At 34.5% G+C, this 15,846-nt stretch overlaps 1 protein-coding gene across 8 annotated transcripts in view; it reads right to left on the minus strand.

The window, feature by feature from the left end:
- EPB41 (erythrocyte membrane protein band 4.1) overlaps window positions 1-15,846 on the minus strand; it is a 259,035-nt gene that overhangs the window by 64,504 nt on the left and 178,685 nt on the right. For all 8 annotated transcript variants that reach the window (XM_037827956.1, XM_037827957.1, XM_037827958.1 and 5 more), the window contains exons 8-11: window positions 15,250-15,337; window positions 11,898-12,050; window positions 9,530-9,627; window positions 5,956-6,128 (exon numbers count right to left, since the gene is read on the minus strand). In XM_037827956.1, the coding sequence (XP_037683884.1) occupies window positions 5,956-6,128; window positions 9,530-9,627; window positions 11,898-12,050; window positions 15,250-15,337 (512 nt within the window). The remainder of the gene's footprint in view (window positions 1-5,955; window positions 6,129-9,529; window positions 9,628-11,897; window positions 12,051-15,249; window positions 15,338-15,846) is intronic.

Here is a 15,846-nt window from a genome sequence, read left to right on the forward strand (position 1 = left end):
GTCTGGGAGAACAGTCCTGGATTATACCTCTAATTCTGTCACTAACTAGCTCACTAACTAGCTATGTGACTTGAGGCAAGTTACTTAAATTCCAAGGTTACACTGTACGAAATAACGAATATTGGTGGGTATCTATCTCAAGAAATTAGAAAAAAAACAGTTCAATAAAAGTAGAAAGAAAAAAATACTAAAGATATGATCTGACATGAATTAAAATTTAAAATGTACAATAGGAAGAAAACAAGAAAACTGAAAGTTAGTTCTTTGAAAATTATTAAAATCTAGTAAGATTATTTAAGGGGAAAAAAGGACGCAAACTACCAATATAAGGAATGAAAAAAGGGACATTGCTATAGAACTTATAGATATTAAAAAGGTAGTAAATGGATATTATGCCAACTTCATGTCAATAAATTTGAAAATTTAGATTAAATGGGCATTTCCTAGAAAAACACAACTAATCAAAATTGAACTAAGAACTAGTACATGTCAACAGTTCTTTATCTAGTAAAGAAATTGAATCCAAAGGAAAACCTTACAGATCTCTAGGCCCAGAAGGCTTCATTGGTGAATTCTTCTAAACATAGTAACAGAGCTAGAACTAGAATCAGATTTCAATGATTAAACCAATTTTACATTTTTGGAGTAAATTCAATTTGGTCATAATATGTTTCTCTTTTAATGGCATTTTAGGATTTTTGCAACTATTTTCACAAGAGAGATGAGTCTGTAATTTTCCTTTCTTGTAAGGATGCAGTCAGGTTTTAGTGCCAAATTTATACTGGCCTCATAAAAAGAGTTTAGAAGAATTCCTTCTTCTGTTCTCTGGAAGAGTCTGCATAAGAATGGTGTTATTTTGGTGGAAATTGACAAGCTGATTCTAAAATACATGAGGAAATACCAAGGGTCAAAAATAGCCAAGATAATCTTTAAGAATATAGTTGGAGAATTTATAATATCAGATAAAGACATATTAAAAAACTAGAATAATTAAGATTGTGTGGTGTTGGCACAAGGATAGACAAAGAGACCAATGAACTGATTAGAGAAACCAGATATAAACTCCCAAATATATGGTCACTTGATTTATTACCAAAATGACATGGGAATAAATGGTATTTTCAGTATACAGTGTTGTCAAATTAATATCCATATGGAAAACTAATGAATTTTCACCTCTACTCATTGCACTCATAAAAATAAATTCCAGGTGGATTAAAGATCTGAATATAAAAGGCAAACATTAAAGGTTTTAGAAGAAAACAGGAGAATATTTTTATGACCATGAGTAAGCAAAGATTTCTTAAATAAGACCCAAGAAGTTCTCATGATAAAGGAAAAAGTTGATAAACTGGATTACATTAAAATTTAGAACATCTGTTCATCAAAAAATACTACTAACAGAATGAAAAAGCAGGTCACATAGTGGGAGAATTAATTGCAATATGTATATCTGACAAAAGATTCATATCCAGAATATATAAAGAAATTCTACAAACTAATAAGACAAAAAGCCAACAGAAATATGAGCAAATGATTTGAACAGCCACTTCATAAATGATGAAATGTAAATGGCCTATGAAAAGGTACTCAACTTAATTAGTCATCAGGGTTTGAGTGAAGATCCGAAAAATCAGAAAAAAAAATTAAACCTTTTTTCCCAAGCAGAGGAAGTTAAAGAGAGGGCCAACAGTTGTACTGTATTTAGGAAATTCTAATGCATTCAAATATCATATAAAAGTCTGGAACATAAATTTCTACTTACATTCAATACTCTCTACATACGAAAAACAATCATTTTATTTTCAACATTTATTGAGTACTTACAATGTAGCAAGTACTGTGTTAATTACCAGGACCAGTCAAGATCTTAAATTATTTCTTTTAAAAAGCCTCAAAACGTAAAGACAGAAAAGAGGAGCATGAAATATACCAAAGAAAAAAAAGATTGGGACTTGAGAAAATGTGGATTCTGTTTTAAGTTTGTCCTAACAAATTATGTTACTTTGGACAAATTACTTTGCTAGGCTTTAGGCTCCACTTCTATAAAACTAGATGGCAGAAATAAATGATTTCAAATTTTTTTTTCCAAATCCCCAAACTCTGTCATATTAATGGTAAAGCCATCAAAGCTATAATTGTCTTCCTCTAGAATTGTCTTACATGATTTGCTTTGGGAATCTCAAGCATTACTACAGAATCAAACTTTTGAAGGCAATTTTTTGAAGATCCCCGCCCCTCCACTACAAGCATAGTGTATAACTTACTAATAACTAGCCAGCATTAGCCAGACAGGACATCAAAATTTTTGTTAAAGTCTTGAATTGAGCTATGAGGTTTCTACAACTAGAAAAATAGATAGTCAAGATGGGATTTCTCTAAGTAAAGGTTTCTAATTTGTTCAAGGTACCAAAGCTCATTAACACTTGAATCTTTGGTTAATTTTGCTATCAGAAAGATACATCAGGCATAGTATCCACTTAACCTCTTAGTGGAAAAAACTGAGGGATATGGTATCAGTCAGACCTGGATTTCTTTCCTACCTTTGCAACTAGCATCTGTGAGATCTTGAACAAGTCACTAAAACTTTCTAACCTCAATTTTCTGACCTGAAAAATGGGGATAAAAATAATACCTCCCTATATCTAAGGCAAACTGAAAGTAGGGCAACTTGCTGGTCAAGGAAGGAAATGCCTGATTGTGTTACATGTATACGGCAAAGCAAACATAAGACTTGATTTTCCATATTTCTCCAACACTGCTCCTCTCTCAGACCTTCCCACTGCACTAAATGATCAAACCTAGGAATAAACCTTGATTTTCCCTTCCTTTCTCCAACACTTAATTTATTAGCAATTCTATCAGCCCTACCTCCAAAACGTATCCCTGACCACTTTTTACTGTCTTCATTACAAATACTCAAGTCCAAGCTGTCATCATCTCTCAACCAGATTCTGTAACAGCCTTCTCCCTGCTTTTCCTTTTACAACCCCTTCAGTACCGTATCCACCCAACAGTCATAGTGATCTTTTTAAAATGAAAATCAGATCATAGCACTCCCTCTAATAGCCTCCCACTGCAATTAAAATAAAATCTAAACTCCTTACTGTAGCTTACCAGGCCCTACACAACCTGGCTCCTGTCTACCTCTCTGACCACATTCATTTTGCATTTCTCTCCCCTTCATTCACTAGGCTCTAGACCTATGCTGTGGAATTTGGGAGCTACTAGTCACATATGGCTATTTAAATTAAAATTAAAATTCAGTTCTTCAGTTACATAGTCTCATTTCAAGTTCTCAATGACCACACGTGGCTATAGGTAACCAACTGGGAGAGTGCAGAATAGAAGACTTCATCAGCCCAGAAAGTTCTATTGGATAGCAGTGATCTAGACATGCCAAAATCATTCCTACCTCCAGGCCTCTGTACTTGCTATACACTCTTCTGGAATGCTCTTCTCACAGATTTTGGGATGACTGGCTCCTTCTCATAATTCAGGTGTCAGCTCAAATGAAGCTCCTTAGGAGTCTTCTAAATTTAGATTAGACTAACCAAACTAAAACTGTTCCCTAATGCCCTCCTATTCCCAGAAACTCTCTATCCTACTACCCTGTTTTATTTTCTTCATAGCACTTACATTATCTGAAATTATTTTGTTTTGTTTTGTTTTCTGTTTCCACAAACAGAGTGTAAGTTCCATGAGGCAGGAGAGCATGTTCTAGGGGAAATCACAGACATACCCTAGTGGTCATCTCCCAGTCCTTCCCTACACTTCCTCTTTTTCTATTGTGTGCAGATGTTTCAAGATGTTTCCATTTTTGCAGTCTGGAGGAGATGTTAGGTCTAACGAAAGGCCTGACCATTTCTTAAACCCAAAACCAGAAATAAACAGTTCCAGTTGCTTATCAGGGCAGGAACTCTCAGTGGCAGGGCCCCTACCCCTTGGAGTATATAAATACTCAACATTCAAACAGTATAGGGTCTTTCAACTCTGACTGAAGCAGGGTGTGTGGAGCTGCCATCCACTGACCCGACCTGAATAGTTGTTCTCCCCAGGGGAGACACCACAATGGGATCACTTCCTTTCCTCTTTTGGAATTTTGGGCTGTATAAGTAATAAAGACGTCATTTGCTGAAAGTTTTGTGATGCCCGAGCCTGTGTTCTCATGAATGCACCACGTGGCAACTCACTCCATGCATTTATGTGTTCATAGGTGTATTCTCCAGAACAATACCTGGCACATAGGGAGTCCATAATAAATAGTTGAACAAAGTAATGAATGAATAAATATCTGAAAGTCAAACCAACATGAATTCCAATGCTTGTACTTTTGCTTACTAGGTGTCATATCTTAAGATAAGTTATTTGATCTTTGAGGCCTAATTCATGGTGTTGTCATGAAGATTAAAGAAGACAAAGCATGTAATATGCCTTGTTCAATTACTTTTAAACAGCTCCTTCAAACTCAGGACAGTAGAGAAACACCAAAATAAAGAAGCATGCTCATAGTATGGAGGCACAAAATTCCTACTGCTTGGGTGATTTCTTTTCCAGGTGTGGCTGGCTTATTCCTGATGCCTCTAAATTGACTTAGGTGTATCCAGTACATGTTCCTAGAATGCCCTGTTTTCCCCACTATGATAAGTATCATAAAATCCCCATTAGGTTAAGAGTTCAATGAGGGTAAGGGCTATATATGTCTTATTCACCACTATAATACCCCTAGCACTTAGCGCATTATCTAGCACAGGAGATGACTACGCCATGAAACAGGCAGGAATATCATAAGAAAATCCTCTTACATTCTATTACAAAATTTCCTCAGACCACAGCAAGAAATACTTTCTGAATTAATAGAGAATTTCCAAATGGTGCTTATGATTGCTTTAGGATGCTACAGATACCTCCTCAGAGGGTATGGATACATAAACAAACCACAATATGGGTACATGGTTCTGGATGATACAAAACAAAATAATAATTCTGTGGCCAGAATATTAACAAAATCTTAAAAATAGCTAACATTTTGCAGGGCACTTGTTAAGTGCCAGCCATTGCAGTAAGTACCATATATATATATATCATCTCATTTATTCTTCACAAAAACTCTTTCAGGTAGTATATTATTATCAGTCTCATTAAGGATGAGAAAATTGAGACAGAGATTAGGCAACTTGCCCAGGAACAAGAGCTGGGGTTGAAGAAAATCAGGTCTAATTCTAGAACCCAGAACTTCAGTAGTCTATATAGACATGGTAACATGTATATTCCTTTCACAGTAGATAGCATAGGGCTGTGCATTGGTCGGTCCTGAATAAATGTATTCAATAATGATCTATTTTGGTTAAAACTTCTGGACTGTCAATATATACATTCATGAAAACTATTTATTTCTTCTGTATTTTAAATACATAAAACTCATGTAACTAAACAAGATAAATTTAAATAAAATATTTACAGTGTGAGTATAGTTTAAATATTTAAATATTCATTTAAATATTTCATTTACATAGAAGTTGAGGGCTCCAATAATGGGATTGCTTTTTCCCTATTACTGCCATGTGACAATAGGCTTAAACTTGTTTTTAAATGATTGCTGTAGTCAGGAGGACTCTTTTCATCTTTCCTACTAGAAAATAACTGAAAATGCTTAAAGAGGGCTTTAGTTCAGCATGCTGCATTAGGTTTCGACTCCGGAAGAGAGACTGAATTCTAATTAATAAAGGTGCTCGATCCATACTACCTAGCTGTGGAACCCAGATCTCATTACTACTCTCTCTGAACCTGTTTTACTCTTCTTAAGATGACTCCACTGAATTAGACAGTTAGTAAAATCCATTTCAATTTTACCACTGAGATTTCAAAATTTGGTTCTCTTTTAGATAACTGTTCTTCCTTTATCTCTCCCTAACAAGTTAGGATCACAAGAAATCATTAATACTCAATACAAACCTCCATCAAGGCTCCGGGATGCTCGTTTGCTTGCTGTACGTTCAAAGTGTGGGGCAGGCCTGTCAATCAGAGCACTAGCTTGCCTGGTCTCAGCCTGAGTCCGACCACTGTACCGAAATTTGGATCCCAATGCAAGAAATTTGCTTTTGGGAATGGTGTCTGTAGATGTCAGTCTGGAAAAATAAACCCATAATAATCATATATTTTATATGTACATATTGTCTCATTATTATGAGACCATGAAATAATGTGAGACTAAAAAAAAATCAAATACAGAATGGGAGAAAATAGTTGCAAATCATATATCTGACAATGACTTAGTATCGAGAATATATGAAGAATTGTTATGACTCAACAACAAGAAGACAAACAACCCAATTAAACAATGGGCAAGGGCCTTAAATAAACATTTCTCCAAGAGGATATACAAACAGCCAATAAGCACAAGAAAAGATGCTCAGCATCATTAGTCATAAGAGAATGCAAGTCAAAATCATAATTGGACATTATTTCACACCCATCAGGAAGAGTATTGTTTAAAATAGGAAAAATCACAAGTGTTGGCGAGAACGCAGAGAAACTGGATCCCTTGTACATTTTTGGTGGGATGATAAAGTGGTACAGCCACTGTGGAAAACAGTTTGGCAGTTCCTCAAAAGGTTAAACATAGAATGACCATGTGACCCAGCAATTCCACTTCTATGTATATACCCTGAATAATTGAAAACAGGGTTCAAATATATACTTGTACACCAATGTTCATAGCAGTATTATTCACAACAGGCAAAAAATGGAAACAACCCAAGTGTCCAATGGATGACTGGATAAACAAAATGAATAAACAAAAATACATACAATGGAATATTGTGCAGCCAAAAAAAGGAATAAAGTTCTGATACATGATACATGAATCATTATGTTGAGTGAAGTAAGCCAGACACAAAAGGACATATATTTTATGATTCCACTGACATTAAATATCTAGAATAAACACATTCATAGAGATAGAAAGTAGACTAGAGGTTACCAGGGGCCAGGGGGAGCAGTGAATGGTGAGTTTTTGCTTATTAGGTATAGAAGGCCAAGAAGGAGTCTTGGTAATGGATGTGGATATGGTAGCATAACATTGTGAATGCAATCAATACCACTAAATTATACACATGAAAGTAGTTAAAATAGGAAATTTTGTGTGTGTGTGTGTATATATATATATATATACATGTTACTACAATAAAAAAATTTTTAATTAATAAAAAAAAGTTTCACAATTCTCATAATATCCTTATAATTACCAAAACAGACTTCCAATCAAGCAACCATTATTTTAGTTCTATGTCATTTCTTAAAGTAAGCAGTATAATTTACTTGGGACCTGTATTAATAGTATCATCTTATACCCTATAAAAAGGGCATTGTGATTTTCAAAATGCTTTTATAGTACTGCAAAATTTTCATCACATCCCTGTAATATTTTCACCATTTTACAGATACACGAAACTTAACCTCAAAAAAGGAAAGTTACTTGCTTAAGGTTACACAACTGTTAAGCGGTTGGGCTGTAACAGAATCCAAGCTCAGAGCTCTTTTTTTCACCCTACTAGAAAAATTTGTCAAATGCACTCCAAATTCAATTAATGACTGGTAGCCTATTTAAAAGATTATTTGGTGTTATTATCAACTCATCATCTTTCTATAGAGTACCAAGTACATTCTTTTGTAATGGCACTTACTACACTAAATTGAAACAATCAACTTATATGCTAGTCTCCCCTCTAAAAGCTTGCAAGTTCTCTAAAAGCAAAGGATAAAGGGCATGACTTGTTCATCTTTGTGTTTGTTTTAGCATAGCCTGGCATGAATTTGGTACCCATCAAACGTTTGTTGAATAAACATATAAATTACTACATCAAACACTACCACAAAAAGGGAGGAATATTTTTTTCCCTTTGAGATAATTTTAATTCAGCAATTATTTACTTTCTTTTATATTTTGTTTTATGTAATGGAGCATTACATTTTAATATATCCTTTTATTTTGATGCAATGAATTTAGATACATAATCCTACAGGTGATACAATGGCTGCAACTGAAATCTATAGACCACAGAACGTTTTAAAACATTCAATATCACTCTTTTTCACTCTTCATAACTCTTTTTTTCATTTAATTATCTTTATTAGAAATCACAGCTAAACTTTTCCTGTGTATTTAATGATAGAAAGAGTCATATACTGCTAAAAAGTAATTGGTCTGATAGAATAAAATTTTATTTTTTATTATGAGGAAGTATAAAATAAACATTTTAAAAGATGAAATAAGATTAGGATTATTTATTAGTGGAATAAATATTTTATGATATGAGTTGATAAATGGGTTTTGAACTTCCTTTTTTATTTTTTATTATTTTTAGTTATTAGAGAAATTGTGGGTTTATAGTATCACTCTTTTTTGAAACTATTTTTTTGGTTTGATTTAAAGAAGATGATAGAAGCATACAAATGTGTTAATGCCAATAATTAAAAGATTTTTTTTGAAGTTTCCCCTCCTATTTTATTTTGAGACAACAAGTGAAATACGATTTTCCCTGACTTTTCTTCTTGTCCATTGAACTACAGATTTAAGTATGACATGAAAATACAAATAGAAGGGGACTATATCAGCATTATCTCTCTTGACAGTCATTCATAAACACTCAAGTTTATTTATGTAAGAAATGACATGGGATCTGGGATTTGCTTCAAAATAAACAGGGGGAAGGAGTGAGTAGGGATATAAATGAAACAGGATGGGCCTTGAGTGATGATAATTATTGAAGCTGGGTGACAGGTACAAGGGGAGTTCACTAAGCTACTCTTTACTTTTGATATTTTGCAAGTTTCCTAAATAAAATGATTTTTTTTTAAGGGGAAAGCTGATGATAACCAGCTTGATCTCTTTTCAACACAAGTTAATACTTATCTAAGGTTAGTCTTTTCTGCTGGATAGCATGTCCACTCAGGACAGGGTGTAGGAATTTTATGGTATATTCCCAATGCCTAGCACAGAGCTGTTAACAAGGGGTTAACAATGTGCCCTCCTGAAGAGGTGAGGAAATGAAACTTCCTTTGGTCTTTTGTTTATCTGGACAACTGAGCTTCAAAGACGGTTTGTGTGTTCCCTTCCTGGGGTTGATCAGAGCCAAAAAAAGGATTAGCTTCACACCTTTAATTTTCCAGTAAAAAAGCCTCACTGGGAATTAGAGAAGCACTGTTCAGAGAAACTCCAGTGGAGGCAAGTCAGGATACCTTCCCCTATAGGACTGATTTTAGCTTCAGTTGGGGCAATCCTGGAGCCCAGTAAACACAAAGTCCTCGTTATCACTTCTCCCTTCCTTCTACCATACAAAGAATAGTGTTCTGTGAATGTTGAGGTATATGCTTCAACCCAAGGAGGGAAAACTGCTTTTATTTTGTCTTATACAAGATGTTCTAACCTGAGCTAAAATATACAAAGAAGAAAATTTCAATAGCAGGCTTAAAATAGAAACAAGCATAAATAATTTATCCTTGACAAATATTTAAGTAAGAACAATACCTGAAAAATGTATGATGTTCTACACAGACTTTCCATAATTTCTTAGCTGCTCGATAACTGGGAAGCTTGAATCCAATGGTACTTTCATACTGTTCCTGCTATAAAAACACAAATAAACATGGAACATGAAGTATTATTCAAGTCCCCTTATGTGAATAGTACTGACTATGTGGTACAATACTAGAGAAATATGGTGCTAGAGAAGAAGCCATTGTGAATAAGAACTACGCTACCAGTTTAAGGAGATAAAATACCATTTGAAATTTTTCCTACTTATCAAAAGAAATTCACTCACTGAGGATTTTTCCAAAGTGAGGAAGGCAGGGAATGCATCTTATATTATTTTAGTTCAGAAAACACACAGTGTACATTTTTCTGAGACATAATAAGTCACCTTTTCATTGTTCAAACACTGCTCTTCCTGAGTTACTGTCTTCTTTGTGGATGTTAGAGGCTACTTAATGATTAGGGAAAAGTATGGCAGAGGATTCCTCCAATCAGTGCTGTTATACAATAGTGATTAGTAGTTGAAGCTAAAATTAAGGTCCAAACCAGATTTTTAAAAATTTTTAAATTTTATTTTATATTTATTTATTTAGAGAAGTTGTAGGTTTATAGAAAAATCATGCATAAAATACAGCTCCCAAATACTACCCTACTATTAACACTTTGCATTAGTGGTACATTTGTTGCAATTGTAAAAAAATGTAAGAACATTTTTGTAATTGTACTATTAACTATAGCTCATAGTTTTTATTTTAGTAAAATGTATAGAACCTAAAATTCCTCCTTCTAACTGCATTCATATATATATTTCAATGCTGTTAATTACATTTAATATTGTTCATACTAGATACTTGAATTATACTAAATGTTTTCTCTTTTCCTCCTAGGATTCACCACTAACTTATCTAGAGACCTCTGATTGAAGCAAACCATATCGTGTGAGAGCTATTAGAAACACTGTCCTGCTGCCTTCTTGTTTCTTTGTCTCTGCCTTAGGCATAGTTTATAAGATTGAAAGGAAACTGACATTTATTGAGTGCCTATTATTGCCAATTAACACTACCTTATAGGTAGTATCATCTGTATTTTTACAGATGAAAAAACTGAAGTCAGGGAAATTATTTGCTCAGCCTCAAAGCTGTGAAAGTGGTGAACTGGAATTTCACCGTTTCCACTATATCCAGCCACTTCTAAATCATCTCCTATAGTACTGTAGTCATAATACACTATTTCTCAAAATCCTACCATTGTTCCTGATTGCTTTTTTTAAATAAGAATTCTGAATTTTTAATATATATCATATAATTGACATTTATAGAAATCAAGGACTGCTTCATTATCTTACTAATATCTGTACATATATATTTATTTTCTGTGATCCCACATTAAAATGTAGGATTGTTGAGGGATGAGACTATCCACTGTTACACCTAGCACCTAGAATAGTGACTGGCACAAGGAAAGCCCTCAAAAAACATTTTTGACTGAATGGCTCATGGATTTGAGACTTCTTGAGGGAAAATCCTAATTACTTTCTGCTGGGCACAGTTAAATAATTATAGTACTAAATAGATGACTTCAATGATAATCTTTATCCAAAATTTTTAAGGCTGCTAAATCCCGTGTTTCCACACTCAAATAATGAGCTATATTCACCAGCAGATGGTGATATATACCCAAAAAAGCCACCTTCATAGTATGGTGCTTTTTGTAGAGGGCTATTACACATGTCTTCTCATTTGATCCTCAAACCAACTCTTTTAGGGGGAAGGTATTATCCTGTTTGAATGGTAAGGAAGCGCGCTCTCTCTCTCTTTTTAGGATTCCTATTTAAATTAGGCCAGTATTAGTATATCCTGAAACTTGACCATCAACTAATGACTGAGTTATCTGGTACAAATTTGAACATCCAACTTTTAAAAAAATCTAAAATGACCCTAGAATATACATATTTCTCAGTAACCATTAGAAGCTATACACACAAATACCTTTTAATTATCTTAGGTAAAGGGTGGGTGGTGCAAAAATATGAGTTATTTAACCCCACAAATGAGTTTAAAATCTCATGCTAGTCAATTTCAAACTATTTTTCCATCAAGTTTTTACCTGAGGTAAACAAGGAGCAAATTCATCAATCCGAGTGTCACTTTGGCCATGGTATATTTACTTACACGAACAGAACTGTCCAGAAGACCAGCAGTAAGAAAGAGAAGCAGCATTGCAAGACTGATTAATTTGGGAAATAGCCACTGAATAGTTGGCTACAGAGACCTCTTAGTGATAAAACAAGGAAACCTGGATGAAGAGGTATTTTAGACCTGGTCTGTATTTGGTTTGGGAGGAAGAAACAAGAATCTTGTACCTCTCCAGGCCGAATCTTGATGAAAAAGCTGCTACGTTTATAGGAAATCTTCAGCACTTTGGGCCAGGGAAAGCGGTTAATTCTCAGCTTATCTTTGTAAACCAGAAGGCCACTAGAACAGACACCCAGCATGATATCCACTCCCTCCAAGTCCTGAAAAAGAAAAGCATTAGCATTTCAGTCTTCAGCCAAGTCCCCAACATGTAGGTGTCTCTCATGAGATAAGGTGAAGATATCCACAACCAAAAACAGTTTACAAAGCATCATTGAAATATGAAGATTACCCTAATAATCATAATCCATGGGAATATTCAGTCTATGTAAGAAGTTTGTTACTACACAACATTTTAAGAAAATCAGTGTTATTACCTAACACAAATGTCTTAAAAATGTCCAAATCTGACGTTGGATTTGTTACCTGCCCATATTATTATTTACAATTTATTAGGACAATGTTAGGTAAATTCTTTATTTCTGATTTACGTCAATCTTTATTCATATGGATGGATAAATCAAGCAATTTCAAGGTATTTTAGTTACAATGAATTATTATGCTTAAACTTTCAACCATTACAATCAATTACTTCATTCATTAGTGACTCTAAGCAAACATCTACTTTTCTCTTGTACAAGAAACAGGGACATACATACATCTTACCCACTGAAGGAAGCCAACTACTATAAGGAGCAATACAGCCATCAGCACCACCCCCTACCAAAGTCACTGTGAAATGTCATCGGACTTACACCTCATCCGCCTTTACAATACTCTTTCTGTAACTAAACAACAAAGTTGGAAAATAACTGAGCTTTCATTCAAGTCTTCTGGAAGAAATGGGACCCCATAAAATCAGGCTCTGCATCTTCCAAAAGACTTCCCTTAATAATCCAAAAAAGGGACACTAATTTATTTTTATCATGTCTATCTGTATATGAAATTCCAGGATAAGCACTCATGTTCTTATTTTTGTCTTATAGTTCTAAAATGCACTTAGCTCAAACCTATCACTATCTTAATCAGCAAATAATTACTGCATACTCACTAGATATAGGATAGGAAATACATCAGTGTCGCCCTGTGTATCAATCTAATCATGTCCTTCTGCTGTGGTAGCTGCATGTCCTATACATGTGTGTTTTTAAGTCTGTGGACCACATGTGTCTTAATTTATAAGTTCCTAGGGGCCAGGGCTTAGGGCTATGTATACTTCCAAATATCCATGCACAATTATAATTTTTGTTTTTTAAATTAGAAAGTAGTTTTTCCTTCAGAAATCATAGTAAATATAGAAGTTGCCTCTATTTATACACAAACTCAGTATGAGAGAATCTCAGATTTTTATAATTGATGTTAAGTATTTTAAATTAACTAATTTAATAGTTAGCCAAAAAAGAAGAGTAAAGTAAAATAAATCTATATTTACATGCCTTTTTATTAAAGAATCTTAAAAAATTAAACATACGCTATTCATCATCTATGTCTATAATTCAAGGAAAATAAATTTCACCTGAGTTAATCTCTATAGACGCCCATTTGTTTAGCTAAGTAATCAAAACTCAGAGTTAAATGCTTCTTGACTATGCCTTTTCCCAAAATGATTGTAGAGAAACATACTAATGCCTACATGTTTTATGTACAAGCACAATAAAGAAGCTGAGATTATATATAGCTCCAATTTGATGACTATATAATTGAGGATTTTCAGAAGATGCCCTCTTAAGTTTTTAAAGCCTGTGGGTACAACTATATTTCTCTCTTAATGATGTTTTGGAGAAACAATTTGCCATATAACACTTGGGAAAGGAACATGCTGCCTGACTCCAACCATTCCTGATAATTACTGAATCAACACCAACCTCTAGCAGGAATCGAGTAGTAAAACTTAACAATTTCAGTTCTGAAATACACTTATTCTGATATACTAAGCTTCCTACCATCTACTTTACAGATTCATAGAAGTTACAGCATCCAGCCCAAACAATCTGGAGCAACATCTCAAAAAAAACTACTAATAGGCAATGAATTTCATTAGAATTATAGAATTTAAGAAAGAGACTTTGGATATCAGATATTCAGGGTTGGGAGAAGCCTTAAAGGTGATTTTAGTCCAGTCATCCACCAGATGCTTGAATTTCCTTTTATAAATTCTAATATCAAATGATTATTCACCCTAACCTCAAATACCTCCAGTGATAGGGAGCTCACTACCTACTGAGGTAGTGCCTCCTATCTTTGAATAGCTCTGACTGTTAGACAGTTGGTCAAATGTAGCTGAATAGTTTTCCCTATAGTTTCCCTTTTACTGGCTCTAGTTTTATATCTTGGAAACAGAAAATCTCTACTTCATATACCAATCCTTTAAATATATGAAGACAACTATTATGTCTTCTCTAAACTTTCTCTTCTCTGGGCTAAGTATCTCTATTCCTTCTACTGTTTCTCATTGGGTATGATTTTGAGTTCCCTCATCAGGCATCCTAGTTAAGTTCCTCTGAAAGTGCCTCAGGTCATCCCCCTTGAACTCTTTTTCCTCACAATCCCCTCAATCTCTCCAGCCATTTTAGTAGCTGAAGATGAGAGAAGTCAAGGTACTTGCATTAAGTATTTATACTGTTAGTTTGTACTTGGCTGAATTAGAATTAAAGCTCAGGTTTCCAATTCTTCAACCCAGTAATTTTCAAATGAGCCACTGTGGTTCATTCTGTGTGCATTAGAATCACCTGAAGAGCATGTTAAAACACAGATCTTTGGGCCCCACCCCCAAAGTTTCTGATCAGTTAAGTCTGGGGTAGGGCCTGAAAATGTGAGTTTCTGGCAAGTTCCTAGGCGATGCTAAGTGCTGCTGGTTCAGAAAACACACTTTGAGAACTGCTACCCTACGCCAAAGATTCTCAAATTTAGGATGCATAAGAATCATCTAGGATGCTCACTAAATCTGGAAATCCTAGAGCCTCTCCTTCAAAGTAACTGAGTACACATCTGGCGAGGGGCTCAGGAATCTGCACATTTCATAAATGCTCCAGGTGATTCTGATTCAGATGATGGTGACTTTGAGACATGTCTTGTTGCCACTCTACACTTGCAAATGTAACTGTCAAAGATCCTAGTATTTTAGGAAAATATGATTTATTTTGCTCTAGGTGCTCTATCTTTTTCTCCTTACAATGGCTTGGATATGAAATGTCATCTGGATGGTGGGATTGCTAAGGGGCTAGATTCAACTGACACATTTAAATTAGAACTACTATTTCTTTTGAATATTTAAAAATATTCCCAATAAAGGCTGGTAAGGAGTATTATATAACATAGTTCTGATACATGCATATTAATAAAAGTCAAAGTTACCATTACCTTTGCTTTATGAAGGTCCACTCCATACATAGACAACTTTTTGGCATTCTCAAGAAACTCCAGGTCAGCCTGAGCTGGAGTCATGGACCTTTGAGACAATAAAAACACTCTTTTAGTGTCACAGGGTCAACATCTACAGTAAGAACATTTGTATATTCACTGAACCTTATATAAACAAACATATACATACTAATGTGTATATAAGATATATTTTATAGTCCTGAAAGTAAAATATTATGGAAGAGGACTTTCATCACTACCTGCATCTAAATAATTGAAATATGTCTTAGAAAAAGAAATCTTAAGGAAACAAAAAGTCATAAAAAATTTTTTTAACTCCTAGTAAACAATTTCCTTAAAACTGCCTCATCCACCATCAGTTCTGCCCCTTCCTTTCCGAACCTTCTTGTCCAACACACAGAAACTACTCTCACTAATTTTTCTTGCCAAAGAGGTGACCAAATTCAATCCTCTGAGGGCAGGGCACAATTTACAGTATCATCTCAGCTGCCTTTTTCTTTCTATACCCCTCATTGAATTATTATGGAAATTAAACAAGAGGGCAGCTGACTTTACTTAACTGGAGACTCTTAATGG

Source organism: Choloepus didactylus, chromosome 2, assembly GCF_015220235.1.
Source record: "Choloepus didactylus isolate mChoDid1 chromosome 2, mChoDid1.pri, whole genome shotgun sequence".
Classification (NCBI taxonomy): Eukaryota; Metazoa; Chordata; class Mammalia; order Pilosa; family Megalonychidae; genus Choloepus; species Choloepus didactylus.